The sequence below is a fragment of the Charadrius vociferus genome, unplaced genomic scaffold (genome assembly GCF_000708025.1).
Source record: "Charadrius vociferus isolate BGI_N301 unplaced genomic scaffold, ASM70802v2 scaffold87, whole genome shotgun sequence".
In the NCBI taxonomy this organism is placed as follows: Eukaryota; Metazoa; Chordata; class Aves; order Charadriiformes; family Charadriidae; genus Charadrius; species Charadrius vociferus.
Window position 1 is genome coordinate 1811521 of NW_009649314.1, and position 13058 is coordinate 1824578.

A 13058-nucleotide genomic window follows, 5' to 3' on the forward strand; every position below is an offset into this window, starting at 1 on the left:
CACTGAAAAAAGACTACTCCCATCATGTCTTTCCAGTCGAGTTCAGATGCCATACTGGGACTCGATGTTTGTTTCTGGCACGTGGCAATATGAAATCTAGTGCAAGAGCTTTGCTTGGATGTGTAAACATCCCATTTTGTCCTGAGCAGTTGGTTGTTCTAGCCCGAACTTCGGGTGGTACCGCTGCATGTCCCCTTCCCATGGGGAGAGCAGTGCGGCCTCCTGCTCTTCAGGACAAAGCGACAAGTGGGTGTCAGTCCAGTTGGCTTACGAAATGAGTCTTCATGCTTGTGCTCTAAAAAATGTCCTTTTGCTCCCAGGTTTGGAAGCTCTGGCCATGGATCAGAAAGGCTATCGGCGGGGGAGTTTCCAGAGCAGCACTAGTGATGAAGATATGCTGGAAATAGCAGGAGCATCTCTGGACTTCTCCATGGCAGACGACGACCCGCCGCTGGACAGGGAGGCCAGTTCTCAATCCACCTCACCGTCCATTCATCTAAGCCACACTTCCTAAGCTTTCCTGTGAGGATGATGTGGGAGACAGTGTCGAAAGCCTTGCCAAAGTCAAGGTAGACAACATCCACTGCCCTCCCCTCATCCACCCATCTAGTTACTTTGTCATAGAAGGCTATCAGATTAGTCAGACATGACTTCCCCTTGGTGAATCCATGTTGACTACTTCTGATAATCTTCTTTTCATCCAGGTGCTTTGAGATGACTCCCAGAACAAGCTGCTCCATCATCTTCCCAGGGATGGAGGTGAGGCTGACCGGCCTGTAGTTTCCCGGGTCATCCTTCCTGCCCTTTTTGAAGACTGGAGTGACATTGGCTATCCTCCAGTCCTCAGGCACCTCACCTGTCCTCCAGGACCTTTCAAAGATAATGGAGAGAGGCCCAGCAATGACTTCCCCCAGCTCCCTCAGCACCCGAGGGTGCATCCCATCAGGCCCCATGGATTTATGTATATCCAATTTATCTAACTGATCTTTAACGTGCTCCTTGTCAACCAAGGGATAGTCTTGTTTCCCCCAGACTTTCTCTGTTACCTGCAAAGTCGGGGTCTCACAAGGACTGGCCCGAACAGTGAAGACAGAAGCAAAGAAGGCATTTAGCAACTCCGCCTTCTCTGCATCATCCGTCACCACAGCACCTGTCTCATTCAACAACGGGCCCACATTTTCCCTAGTTTTCCTTTTGTCTCCTATATACTTAAAGAAACCCTTCCTGTTGGCCTTGACATCCCTCGCCAGGTTCAATTCCAAGGCTGCCTTGGCTTTCCTTGTTTCCTCCCTGCATACCCTGACAGCATTCTTGTATTCCTCCCAAGCAGTCAGCCCCTTCTTCCACCTATTGTAAACTCCCTTCTTCCACCTGAGCCTTTTCAGAAGGTCCCTGCTCAGCCAAGCAGGTCTCCTTCTCCCCTTGCCTGATTTCTTTCTCTTTGGGATGCACTGATCCTGAGCTTGGAGGAGGTGACGCTTAAATAGCAGCCAGCTCTCTAGAGCCCCCTTACCCTCTAGAGCCCTTTCCCATGGGATTTGCCCAAGCAATTCTTTGAAACGATCAAATTTAGCCCTCCTGAAGTTTAGGGTTTCAACTCTACTTGTCATTTTGTCTATTCTACACTTAATCCTGAACTCTATCTTCTCATGATCGCTGCAGCCCAGTCTGCCCCCAACCTTTACATCCTCCACCAGTCCCTCTTTGTTTGTGAGTATCAGGTCCAGTAAAGCACCTCTCCTTGTAGGTTCCTCCACCACCTGAGTCAAAAAGTTGTCATCAATGCACTGGAGGAACCTCCTGGACTGTACGTGCCCAGCTGTGTGGCCTTCCCAGCAGATATCAGGGTAGTTGAAGTCCCCCATGAGAATCAAGGCCTGTGATTGTGAGGCGATTCTCACCTGTCTGTAGAAGGCCTCATCAACTTCCCCATCCCGATCAGGTGGCCTGTAATAGACACCCACAACTATGTCTCTCATATTACCCTGCCCCTTGATCCTTACCCACAAGCTCTCAACTTGCTCATCATCTGTTCCCAGGGAGAGCTCGATACATTCCAGTTGCTCCCTCACATAAAGAGCAACTCCACCACCTCGCCTTGCTGGCCTATCCTTCCTAAAAAGGACATAGCCCTCCATGACAGTGTTCCAATCATGTGAGCCATCCCACCACGTCTCAGTAATTGCAATGAGGTCATGGTTCTGCGACCGCACACAGATCTCTAACTCCTCTTGTTTATTCCCCATGCTACACGCATTGGTGTACAGGCATTTCAGAAAACCCAATGAGTGTATAGTTTTTGCCCTTGAGGAGTGGTGGGCCTTCCGATTATCAAAAATACTAGTGCTCGGCCCCACTGTTGCTGAGCTACTATGCCCAGGCGCCTCTCTAGCGAGCTCAGTTACATGCCCATCCCCCTTCAAATCTAGTTTCAGTACCAGGCACCTCACTTGCAGACACCATTTTCTGCCCATCCTTCTGAAGCTGTGCTCTGCACGTCCAAGAAAAAAAACAAATCATGACTCTGAAGGCAGAGGAGGCCAAAACAAGACAGACTTTGTAATCTAGTGGTTTGAGTTGGAAAGGAGGAGCCTTGTATGTCTTTGCAATACTTAATGATTTGGCAGTAGACAGTTGCTATAAAAAAAGCCAGAAATACAAGAGCAGTACCAGAACCCTTGGATTTCCCTGCAAATACTATGTGAATTAAAGTTGTGGGAATAAAATTTTGTCTGAACCTGCTGAGTATAATTCAGGAGCCTGGGTATGTTAATCTTTTCCTGAATTCCCAGAGACCCATAAACCAGTGCAGTATCTCTTCAGACTTCAAAACACTTTGTTGAGTTCCTGTTGCCTGTGTAAGTCCAATAAGACTTTTTTGGATGCTGCAAAAGCACAGACTGACTGTGCTGGAGCTGTGTTAATTTACATTGTAGTTAAGCCTTATGGAAATCCAGTGACTAAACCAGACAGCACAGTAGTCTGTAGTGAGTCGTTGGAGTGTTATCCAACTCGCTAGGATTAGTTCTTTAGCAGAAATTTCAACACTTGCTTTTAATTGCATGTTTTTCTGTGTTATGTTCTATCTTTTTACCATTTCTTGAAGATAGACAATGACCATATTAGAAATGGTAGCAACCTTTCAAAGTATTAAAAATGTAACTATGCCCATTTATGTTTGACATGGATGAAATCCCATGGTGTTTTTGTGGTATTAATTTCATTAATGACTTCATGTAGTTTAAGAGGTGTGTGAAACAATGGTGTGCTGAAAGTGTTAACAGTAGGAAGAATATTGCTATGTATTGATGGAAACAATAAGTAAATCATAAACAGTGGGGAAGGATCAACACCTTCTGCCTTAATTGCAGTTTGCACTCCTTAGCTGTAAGTGAAGAAGCATCAGCTGCCTTTTGTGGAAAAAAGTCAATGTATACTGAAAGTAATGTTATGGCAATTGCTAATTCTTAACTGTCTGCTGTACCTGTGTTGCAGGATGGGACACCCATGGGTCTCTGGTTTCTTTTGGAAGAAAACTTTGACCCTTGACAGAGAGGGAGATATAACACACTCCAGTAGTCCCCCACTCCAGTCACCTGGGGAACACTATAGACACACATAACATAAATACTACATACTAATATATGATATTAGGAACTGGGACTAGGCCAGTTTACATCAGTTACAGTTCTAGCAACTTAATGTTTTCGTTTGGGATTCAGCAAGTTCTCTCCCAATAGAAGACATGCTGCTGTTTATTGTTATACACTATAAGGCAAACTGAAATCAGCCATCTCAGGTAGCTGGTGTTGGATGATACAGACATGCCATCAGAAGACAGACTCTTCAGATGTCCTAAAAGTTGCTATTTTAAGCCGTTAGTCAAATTCTGTGTGTCTTTTACCATCTAAATCTCTCTTCAAGTTGGCTTGGTGAAAACTTTGTTCATTAAAACCCCATGTCTTTATTTGATGGAATTTTTCTTGGGTTTATATGTGTATATACATATGTTGGTTTTATACGTATATATATATATATTTTCTGAATCTGAAACTCTTAATGATTAATCTAGAAGTTTTGAAAGCTCCTCAAGAAAATTCTCTGTTCTACTGTGTTATTTATGTTTAGAAAGCAACTCCCACTCCTCCAATTGCCCTCTATCATACATCTGTGTTGCATCTTGCATCACAGATATCTTCACAAAATAAAGTTCTATTTCAGGTCTTTAGTTTTATATTTTTGCAAAATACTTAAAAAAGAATTCTTTCTTAAGTTTAAAATAATTACAAGGCTTTCCTTCTCTTCCCTTTGCTATTGTTTCATCTAGAGTAGCATTTACATAAGATCCAGAAAGGTCAAATTAACCCAAGCAGTAGATCAGGAAGAAAAGACTGATGAATTAGCACAACTTTGGAACTGTTGTTAGTTAGGTTAGATTCACCATAATGCCCTCTACTCAAACCACATGAAAATACACATTACTTTAAAACTTCAGAACATATTTAAAGAACAGTCTTTGTTGTTCATGTCTTGCCAAGATTTGCTGTAAGAAAACCCCAGTACAGTACTCTTTACTTTGCCCTCAAAGAAGTAAACATGAAACAAGACCTTTAATCAGAAAAGTCCCTTACCTCCCATGCTATTACTAATTCATGTCGCCTTCCACTTCTGCCACTTACATTAGCTGGAGGTGTCTTTGGAACTGTGAGCAAAAAGGAAAAAAACAAACAAAACAAAACAGAATGTCCAAGTTATTGAAGTTTTCCCCATAGTAATAAGTTGCTGCAGAAGACATGAGGCTGTTAAATCGGAACAGAAATAACAAACATAGCACGCTGTGGTAAAGAAAATTTGCTCAAGTTTCATTTTGGAGAATTCCACAGTCAAGCTGGTAAATTCAAACAAAACATAAGCTGAGAAGAAAAATAATATTGGAATAAAAAGCTGCTTAAGCATCTATGCCTTCTGCAAATTAGTCAAATTTTCAATGTACAGATCATCTAAGAGATAAAACAGGCATTATATGTTAACATTTGTATTTTTCAAATAGAAAACTCAAAATCAAATACCAGTGAACCTGACATATTTTAGATTTCAGGTAAAATCTTAGGGCACAAATACTACGTCTGTTATTTTCCAGGTCAGTAGTGATTTAGCATGTTTTAGTTCTTGTAAATCTATTCTTGTGTGCTTTATCAGGGAGGCAATTTTCAGAAATTTTGAAGTAACAATCCTTAAACACCCCGTATCATTTTTTGCAAAATGCTGGAAGAAGTACTACCCACAGTTCTTTAAAAATTGAGACCACCATTTGGGCTTTAAAAGAGCACATAAGAAGCTGATGAAATTGCAATTGTATAATTTCTTGTATCTTACTTAGTGCTTCTAATGAAGTTCCTAAAATGACTAATATCTTGAGTTTATTTGCTTTGAGCAGGTAATGCTTGCATTCTTTATTTGATTAAATATGTCCTGAGATATAAACTTACTCTTTTCTTCCTTGCAGGAGTACATAGGTCATTGGTAGAAATGTACTGTGAGGCACTAACTGTTAAAGCCTTATTGCATGCTGTTTAGCTTATTTATTGAGTAGCACTGTGCCTTTGAACTATAGAAAGAAAAATACATTTAAATAAATGTACACAGTCCTCTCTATTTCCCGTGTTGATCGTTAACAGCTTAAGTTCAATGAAAGTGCAGTTTTTACTAGATCCTGGAATTCGTTTGTGTCGTGTCTTTTTGAACTCTGAACTCCCCTTTAAGAACACAAGTCCAATTCTGCTTTTTCTCATAAATGATGCAAACCCACAAAGGTTATCAATTGCTTCTTGAGGCTCAGCAGAGAATAGATCGAGAGCAGCCCTGAGAAGAAGGACCTGGGGGTGCTGATGGAAAGATCAACATGAGCCAGCAATGTGGTCTCGCAGCCCAGAAAGCCAACCACATCCTGGGCTGCATCAGAAGAAGCGTGGCCAGCAGGTCGAGGGAGGTGATTCTTCCCCTGTACTGTACTCTACTCTGGTGAGACCCCACCCAGAGTACTCTGTCCAGCTCTGGAGCCCCCAGCATAGGAAAGACATGGACCTGTTGGAGTAGTTCCAAAGGAGGGCCACGAAGGTGATCAGAAGTGTGGAGCACCTCTCCTATGAGTAGAGGCTGAGAAAGTTGGGGCTGTTCAGCCTGGAAAAGAGAAGACTACGAGGAAACCTTATTGCGGCCTTCCAGTACCTAAAGGGGGCCTCCAGGAGAGCTGGGGAAGGACTTTTTACAAGGGCGTGTAGTAGGATGAGGCGTAATGTCTTTAAACTGGAAGAGGGCAGGTTTAGATTAGGTATTAGGAAGAAATTTTTCTCTCTGAGGGTGGTGAGGCACTGGAACTGGTTGCCCAGAAAAGTTGTGGAAGCTCCATCCCTGGGGGTGTTTAAGGCCAGGCTGAATGGGGTTTTGAGCAACCTGGTCTAGTGGGAGGTGTCCCTGCCTATGGCAGGGGGGTTAGAACTGTTGCAAAAGAGATAAGAGCCCTTTTATTTATGGTTCTTAGCAGACTGATAAGGGAGATGTCTAATGTGTAAAATATCTCTCTCCAATAAAGCTGGATTCATCATGCCTTCTACATTTTCCTTTTTCCCTCTTCCTTCTCTCCCTCCCTCCCTCCCTCCTTCCTTCCTTCCTTTCTTCCTTCCTTCGCTTCTCCCTCCTTCCTCTCTCCCTCTCTCCCTCCCTCCCTCCCTTCTCCCTACACACTTGCTAAACATTATCATTCATAGTCAGTCTCTGCTGAAAGCTCTCGACTTCCGGATAAGGAGATGACTGAACTGTTCTGCAGTTTCACTTTAGCGAGTGGGAAAGCAGGTATCCAGGCCAAGCTTGTAGTCCAGGCTTTGTATCCAGTCAATACAGAGCTTTGGGGTGGTTCATCCCATCCAAAGAGAACAGTCTAACAGATGGAGAAGATTGTTTAGACTCTACTGACTGGATACACGAACTAGTTTAAACTAAGATCTAATCTTTACATGGCAAAACTCTCAATTTTTCCTTTCAGAAACAGAATTATACAATACTAAATGGTGAGGAATAAAAACAATCAGTGTGTAACACTGGGATGAATGTTCTACAGTCAAAAGATGCAGATGAAGAATCATCTACCAGTTAATTAACATGCAAAAATTATGATGCCATCTCCAATGGAGCATATTTAAAACATGTTTAGCACCCATTTTTCTCTTGCCTTTCTAAGATATTTTTTGGTTAATTTATAAAGATAAATGAAGTTTTTATGTAGGTGCCGCATTACTGATGAGACAGTTTGCCGTACTCCTTTGGAGCATCCAATATGATGGACTTATTTAACCAGCAGTATCCTCTTTCTAGAGTTTTCTTGTTAACAGCCTTGCAGACTGAAGCCCTATTTAAATGAATAAACATTAAAAGAATAAAACTGTCAAAACGATGGATTTCTTTTGCACCAAACTAAAATGTGCATTCACACAGAGAAACTCTCTCAAACGAATAACCATTAAAAGAATAAATGTGTCAAAGGAATGAATTTCCTTTGCACTGCAGCAAAGCCCAGTATACACAGTTAGAGGGGGACATTTTGAAATGAGTAACCATTAAGTGAGGAAAACTATTAAAAGAAATAATCTTTTTTTTTTTTTGCTAGGCACTGAGGTTATATATTAGCAACCCTTTCGGCAGCATTGCCTTTGTTTCAGTGTTATATCTGAGTTTACTCACTCATAGCCTAAGTTTATTGCCATGCAATTAGTGACTTCCCAGTCTTTACGTTGTTAATTCTTGGCAGTGACACTCATGGAGATGCACTTGCACCAAATATGCAAGTATGATGACTAAACTTGGCTCCCGGACACAGGATCCATGTGCTTAGGGGACAAGGACATTAGGACCTCTTTTCTTTGGTGTTTATCAAAGCTGAGAAATTCAGTATACTTTCTTCTGAATAAATACACAGCAACTAGTAGCAAAGAGCTCTTTGCTGTGTCAATATGTCTCATTTAACAAGATGAGAGAATGTCACCTAATGGAAAATTAATCACTTTTTGGCGTAATGCTGGTCCTTAGCATCATAAAATGTGACTACTCTTAACTTGATCGTATGTCTGTAGTTCCGGTCAAAGCCTTCTCGTTAGCCCCTTTGCCAGCTACAGATTAGTACTTGTCTCCTGGTTTATTCTTAGACTGTCAGCTCTTTGGGATCACGTCAGCTCTTGTTTTCTTTTGTTTCTTCAGCCACTGGTAAGGTCGGGAGTTAAAAGCCAGGTCTCTCCATTGTTCCAGTAGTGCAAACAACTACTAGTACTAAAAAATGTGTTCTGAAAGACATGGTGACTAGATATGGGTCACAGTAAATAACGGGTGCATGTTGGCACAATTTGACGTTGAAACGTCCGCTTAAGGCAAACAAACTGAAATCTTGAAATGATGTTGCCAGGAATTAAATTTGAACAGAAACAGCAGGATTTGTTTCTTATTGTTTTCCATTTTCATGGAAGTACTGTGATATGCTGAAAATTAAAGTGAAATTAAACTCTGTTAAAACTTATCTCCCCTAATCCAAACAAAAAAACACCTGTAACATTTTCTTTAAGAGCAGACACGAAGAAGGTAGCCCTCAGCAGCCCTATGAAGCATTTGGCAATATGCTTAAAATATAAATGAAGAAAAGATGATATGGAAAGGTAAAGCTTATACATGAAGCCACAGCCCATTGTTTAATAATTCATGCGTATCTTATTACAAGTTAAATATACACGAAAAGCAGCGTTTATTGTTTAGGACAAAATGCATGCACGGAACTGATATTGCTGAGTGCTTTGTGGTTATAAAGTGCAGAAAAGTGCCAACAATGACACCCATATATTTTAAATCTGTATTTAAATGTAAAGTTTGGGTAAGCTTTTGGAAGAGATAAGTAATACCATAGCTATGAAAGCATGAATATTTGGAGTAGATGTCAGCTTTCCTTCCAGAGTTCCACTGTGTCCAACATTTTGGAAACTGTTCTGTGCTTTAGGGTGCTTAAATTAGGTTTTTTCGTTGAGAGTTTTAAAAATTCCTCTCTTTTCATGCTGCATGGCTGATGGAGTTTCTGTCTGGTTTTGGTTTTGTTTTTTTTTTTTAAATGAAAACTGTGGATTCTGGTAGACTGTAAAGATGAGCCCATTCAGAGATTTTGAGTACTCACTTTTGGGCAAAATATTGAAAATTATTAAATATTTCCTTTTGAAATTATAACATAACCATTTGTGTTTTAAGAAGAGCTATAATTTGAATTTAGTTTAATATTATTTTAATGTAGAAAAATTAAAACTGGAAAGAAAAATTAGAGTATTATTTTTGAGTTCACAAAGACTTTTAATTGTATTCAGAATTATATTTTTTACTTTTAATTTGCTAAAGAAAATAAAGAAAATCTACATTTTGTTTAAAATCAGTTTTATTCCTCCCATTTTTGCTTCAGTGAGTGAGGTGAAACGATCTTTTAAACTGCTCTAGTTCTAGATTCCTTTCCTTATAGAAAGGAAAACATAATGTCACGTTGAACATGGAAAAAATGAAAGTACTTGAAAAACAGTTCATCCTCTTTTTAACATTCTAATCTTGTAAAGAAATTAAAAGAAAATGTTATTGAATGGATAATTAATCATTTTAAAGTGTTTCTGTTTTGTCTTTTTTTTTCAAGGAAATGTCGAGTGGCTTTTTCCAATTCTGTGTTTTGTTTATTATGAAGAGAAATGACAGATTCTTAATTTTGTAGCAAGTCTTAATTTTTGTGCAGAACAAAAGTATTTTGCAGCCAAGATTATAGTGGATTATGGTATTGCTGTAGAAACAAGTAGTTAGATTTAGTCCCTATCCTTGAATTTTGACATCTGAATAGGTGAGATAGAGGGAAGACAAAGAGAAACGAGCCTTACTAACCTCCTGTTTTTAGAGTAAGAAATGCTAATGTGAACTGCCCAAATTTACAGAGTTTTCTGATAAGCAGTTGAGTCCAGATTTCCCAAATCCCAATTCTATACTTTAATCCCAAAGTCCTTCTTACTCCGCTTGAATCCTGTATTCATGAAGATATTTTCCACATGGGTATTTTTAGTATAACTTCTGAAACATCTTGTCAAATAAAGTAAAATGAAACACAATGTTGATATCGCTATACTTTTTGGGGAGATGAATTATTAAACTTGGCTTTAGTCTTTAAGAAAGTGTTTGCTCAAGACACGGTTGCAGTTATTTTTTTCTTTTAGAGCTTTTTATATCTTTTAAGATACAGATGCAGTTGGAAAACCAACTCTTCTTAGCTGTGGAAAAGGTATGGGTGGGGGGAAAAGGATTTGTCGCCAGCTCGACAGAGATTCATAATGTGAGGACCAAAGCAAAAACACAGTTTGCAGTTTTTTGTTCTCAGTTGTTTTCCTTGCTACCTACCTACCTACCTACCATCTATCTCCTGCAGTACACATCTGGGAAACGAGGGATGTTAAGTGAAAACCCTTTCACTGTTAGAAAGGCCAGCCCTCAAGTTCTCTCCCTCCCAGAAAAACATTTCACATCTCATCTGTTCAGGAATGAAATGTAAAATGTGCCAGCATTGCAGAAGTGGATGACATACTGTACTCAAATGTTGGAAAATAAAGATACCCCAACTGGTATTAGAATCTGCATTTCTCTTGTTCTCATTTCCTCTGCATTTTTAATATTTGTAATTTAGTGTGAGATAGAATTCAGTTCTATTAACTGATAATAGTGTCAGGTGTGGCTGCAGGACTCAGTCTGAATAGCCTCCAAATCACCGCATAAAGGAATGAAATCTCGAATGCTGTGGCATATATGCCGGAAAACCAATTTCTTAGCTTTCCTGTTATGTATTTTAGTAGCACATACATTTGGATTCTTTGTCAATATATAGTACATATTAATTTGAGCCTCCAATGTTTCGTGATAGTAGTCTATTTGTTCTAAATATACCCATGCAGACAATGATTACCATCTAGTTTTTCTTCTCCTTTTGTTTTTCCCTATGGAAAAGCACATTTTCTACAAAGGCTTTAGTAGCCCAGGTAATTGTCTCCAAATGTCATAGAAACAGCAGGTTATTATTTTTTTTTTTCTGGAGCAAAAATAGTTATGATAGTGGGAAAAGCTGAAACTTCTTTTATACAGGTCACAAACAAATAAAACACCACCACCAAGAACCAAAAAACCCAACCCAAAACAAAGCCAGTCTAAAACAGGTAACTTTTTTCCTGGGACAGAAGCATTTCTTTTTACACTGTGAAGAAATTCTACCAGAGAATACTATCGACTTAATGGAAAATAAGGACTTTTTAAAAATAAAGCCTGTGTACAATCTGCTACTAATAGAGTGCATTACATTGTTACCTCATAAAGTCAAGTTTGCATGCATGATTAGCAGGTTAAACTTTGATTCTACTCGATTTCTCTCTCCCCATGTTTCCCCATGAATAGATAATGTAATTGATGCTTTGCCCCCAGGCTTCAAATGCCCGATTGCCTTAGTGGAATGCCAGACATGTTTAAATTCATGTTATTGGCTCTTTTCACCTTGTGGACCTGTAAAATATGTATCAAGGCTAGAACTGACAGAAATGCAGCAGCTGGCTATAAGTTAGATGTGCCAGAAAATTGCGGTATTATCCATTCCGATGAAAGTAGCTATGAAAAGCAATCCTGTTAACTAAATATGAACTAAGTAACAAGATTAGGATTTAATTAGAAAATTAAAGCAAGTGGAAACCTGTTTATTATTCTGTTGATTTCCTTACACCATCCCAAGTATTGCTTCCTTGGGTATTTTTAGATAATGGACTAATATAGAATGTTGTTACTATCTTGGGGAAGAAGTGATAAAACAAGTGAGGTGTGGGGAGAGGAAAAGACTTTAGTCTCCAGTCAAATTAGCTGGTGCCACTAAATTACAGATGCCGATTTCCCCTTAAGTACAAAATAATGGAGGCAGAATCCCACATTTGCTGCCTCCGTGGGTCATCTGTGCAGCTCGCATTTGGCCTTGTGCATCCCAGCTCTCACCTGTCACCCTCTCCGCTGGGAGACCAGTATTTTTGGAGTTTTACTCCGTGCAGGGGCAGCCTGACTGTTTTCACTTGTGGGGCACATCTAACACGACAGCAAAGAGCCAGGATACTCTGGCTGGGTCAGAATTAGGCAGGCTGATGCTTTGTTCTTTCTGAAAGATAATGTCCTCTCACACACATGACTTTTAATAATTGAGATCTATGATATTAGAACTGAATTCCATGTTAATAGAGATTTTGCCTTGAAGCTTTCAGATAAAAAAATAGTAATAAGAGAGATTCTGAAAAATAATAGATTACTGGGTAACACACTAAGATAGATATTAATGTCCTGATTTGGAAAACCATGTATGAAATCCAATAACAATTATTACTAGCTTTCCTGTCTCTTTGACTTTGGCATCTGAAAACTATACTAAGGGTGATATTTCACACAATCACTGAAAAGAGCTGTGTGAGAGGACAGAGCTAAACAGGCTCAGGATTTCAGGAATATCTGGAGACCAGGAAAAAACAGCTGCCTCAGTGAAGCAGATCACGAAGCCTCTGGCATTTCAAAAGTGCCACGGAAATTATAAGGAGCATGCTATTTTGCAAAGGATTATGTGTGTAACAGTTGGGGTTTTTTAATTGATCTGTTTGTTTAAAGCAGTCTATTGTGTTATTGTTCCACCTTTAGAACTCTTTGCTGGTTTTAACAAATTGCGAAGTTATATCTTATTGTAACTCCTGTCTTCTCACTCCCTCTATAGATTAAAATAATGAGACTGCATCTACCTTTTTTAATTAAAAAAACCTCAAGCACAAAACCCCAAATGATTCACAACTAAAACAGAAACAAACGTGTTTCTTAACGAAAGGTCTTTTGAAACTGAGACAATGACAATAGACTTCTGCTGTACCATGCCGTGTTAAGCAGGCACACCAAATAAATTCAGCTTCAATTTCTCTGAAGGCTGTTAAGTTGTTTTACTGGCACCT

The 13058-nt window shown here is 39.6% G+C and overlaps 1 protein-coding gene across 1 annotated transcript in view; it reads right to left on the minus strand.

Annotated features, from left to right (window-relative positions):
- CNTN5 (contactin 5) overlaps positions 1-13058 on the minus strand; it is a 251808-nt gene that overhangs the window by 25949 nt on the left and 212801 nt on the right. The window contains exon 16 of the mRNA XM_009889417.1: positions 4632-4702. Coding sequence (XP_009887719.1) covers positions 4632-4702 — 71 coding nt within the window. The remainder of the gene's footprint in view (positions 1-4631; positions 4703-13058) is intronic.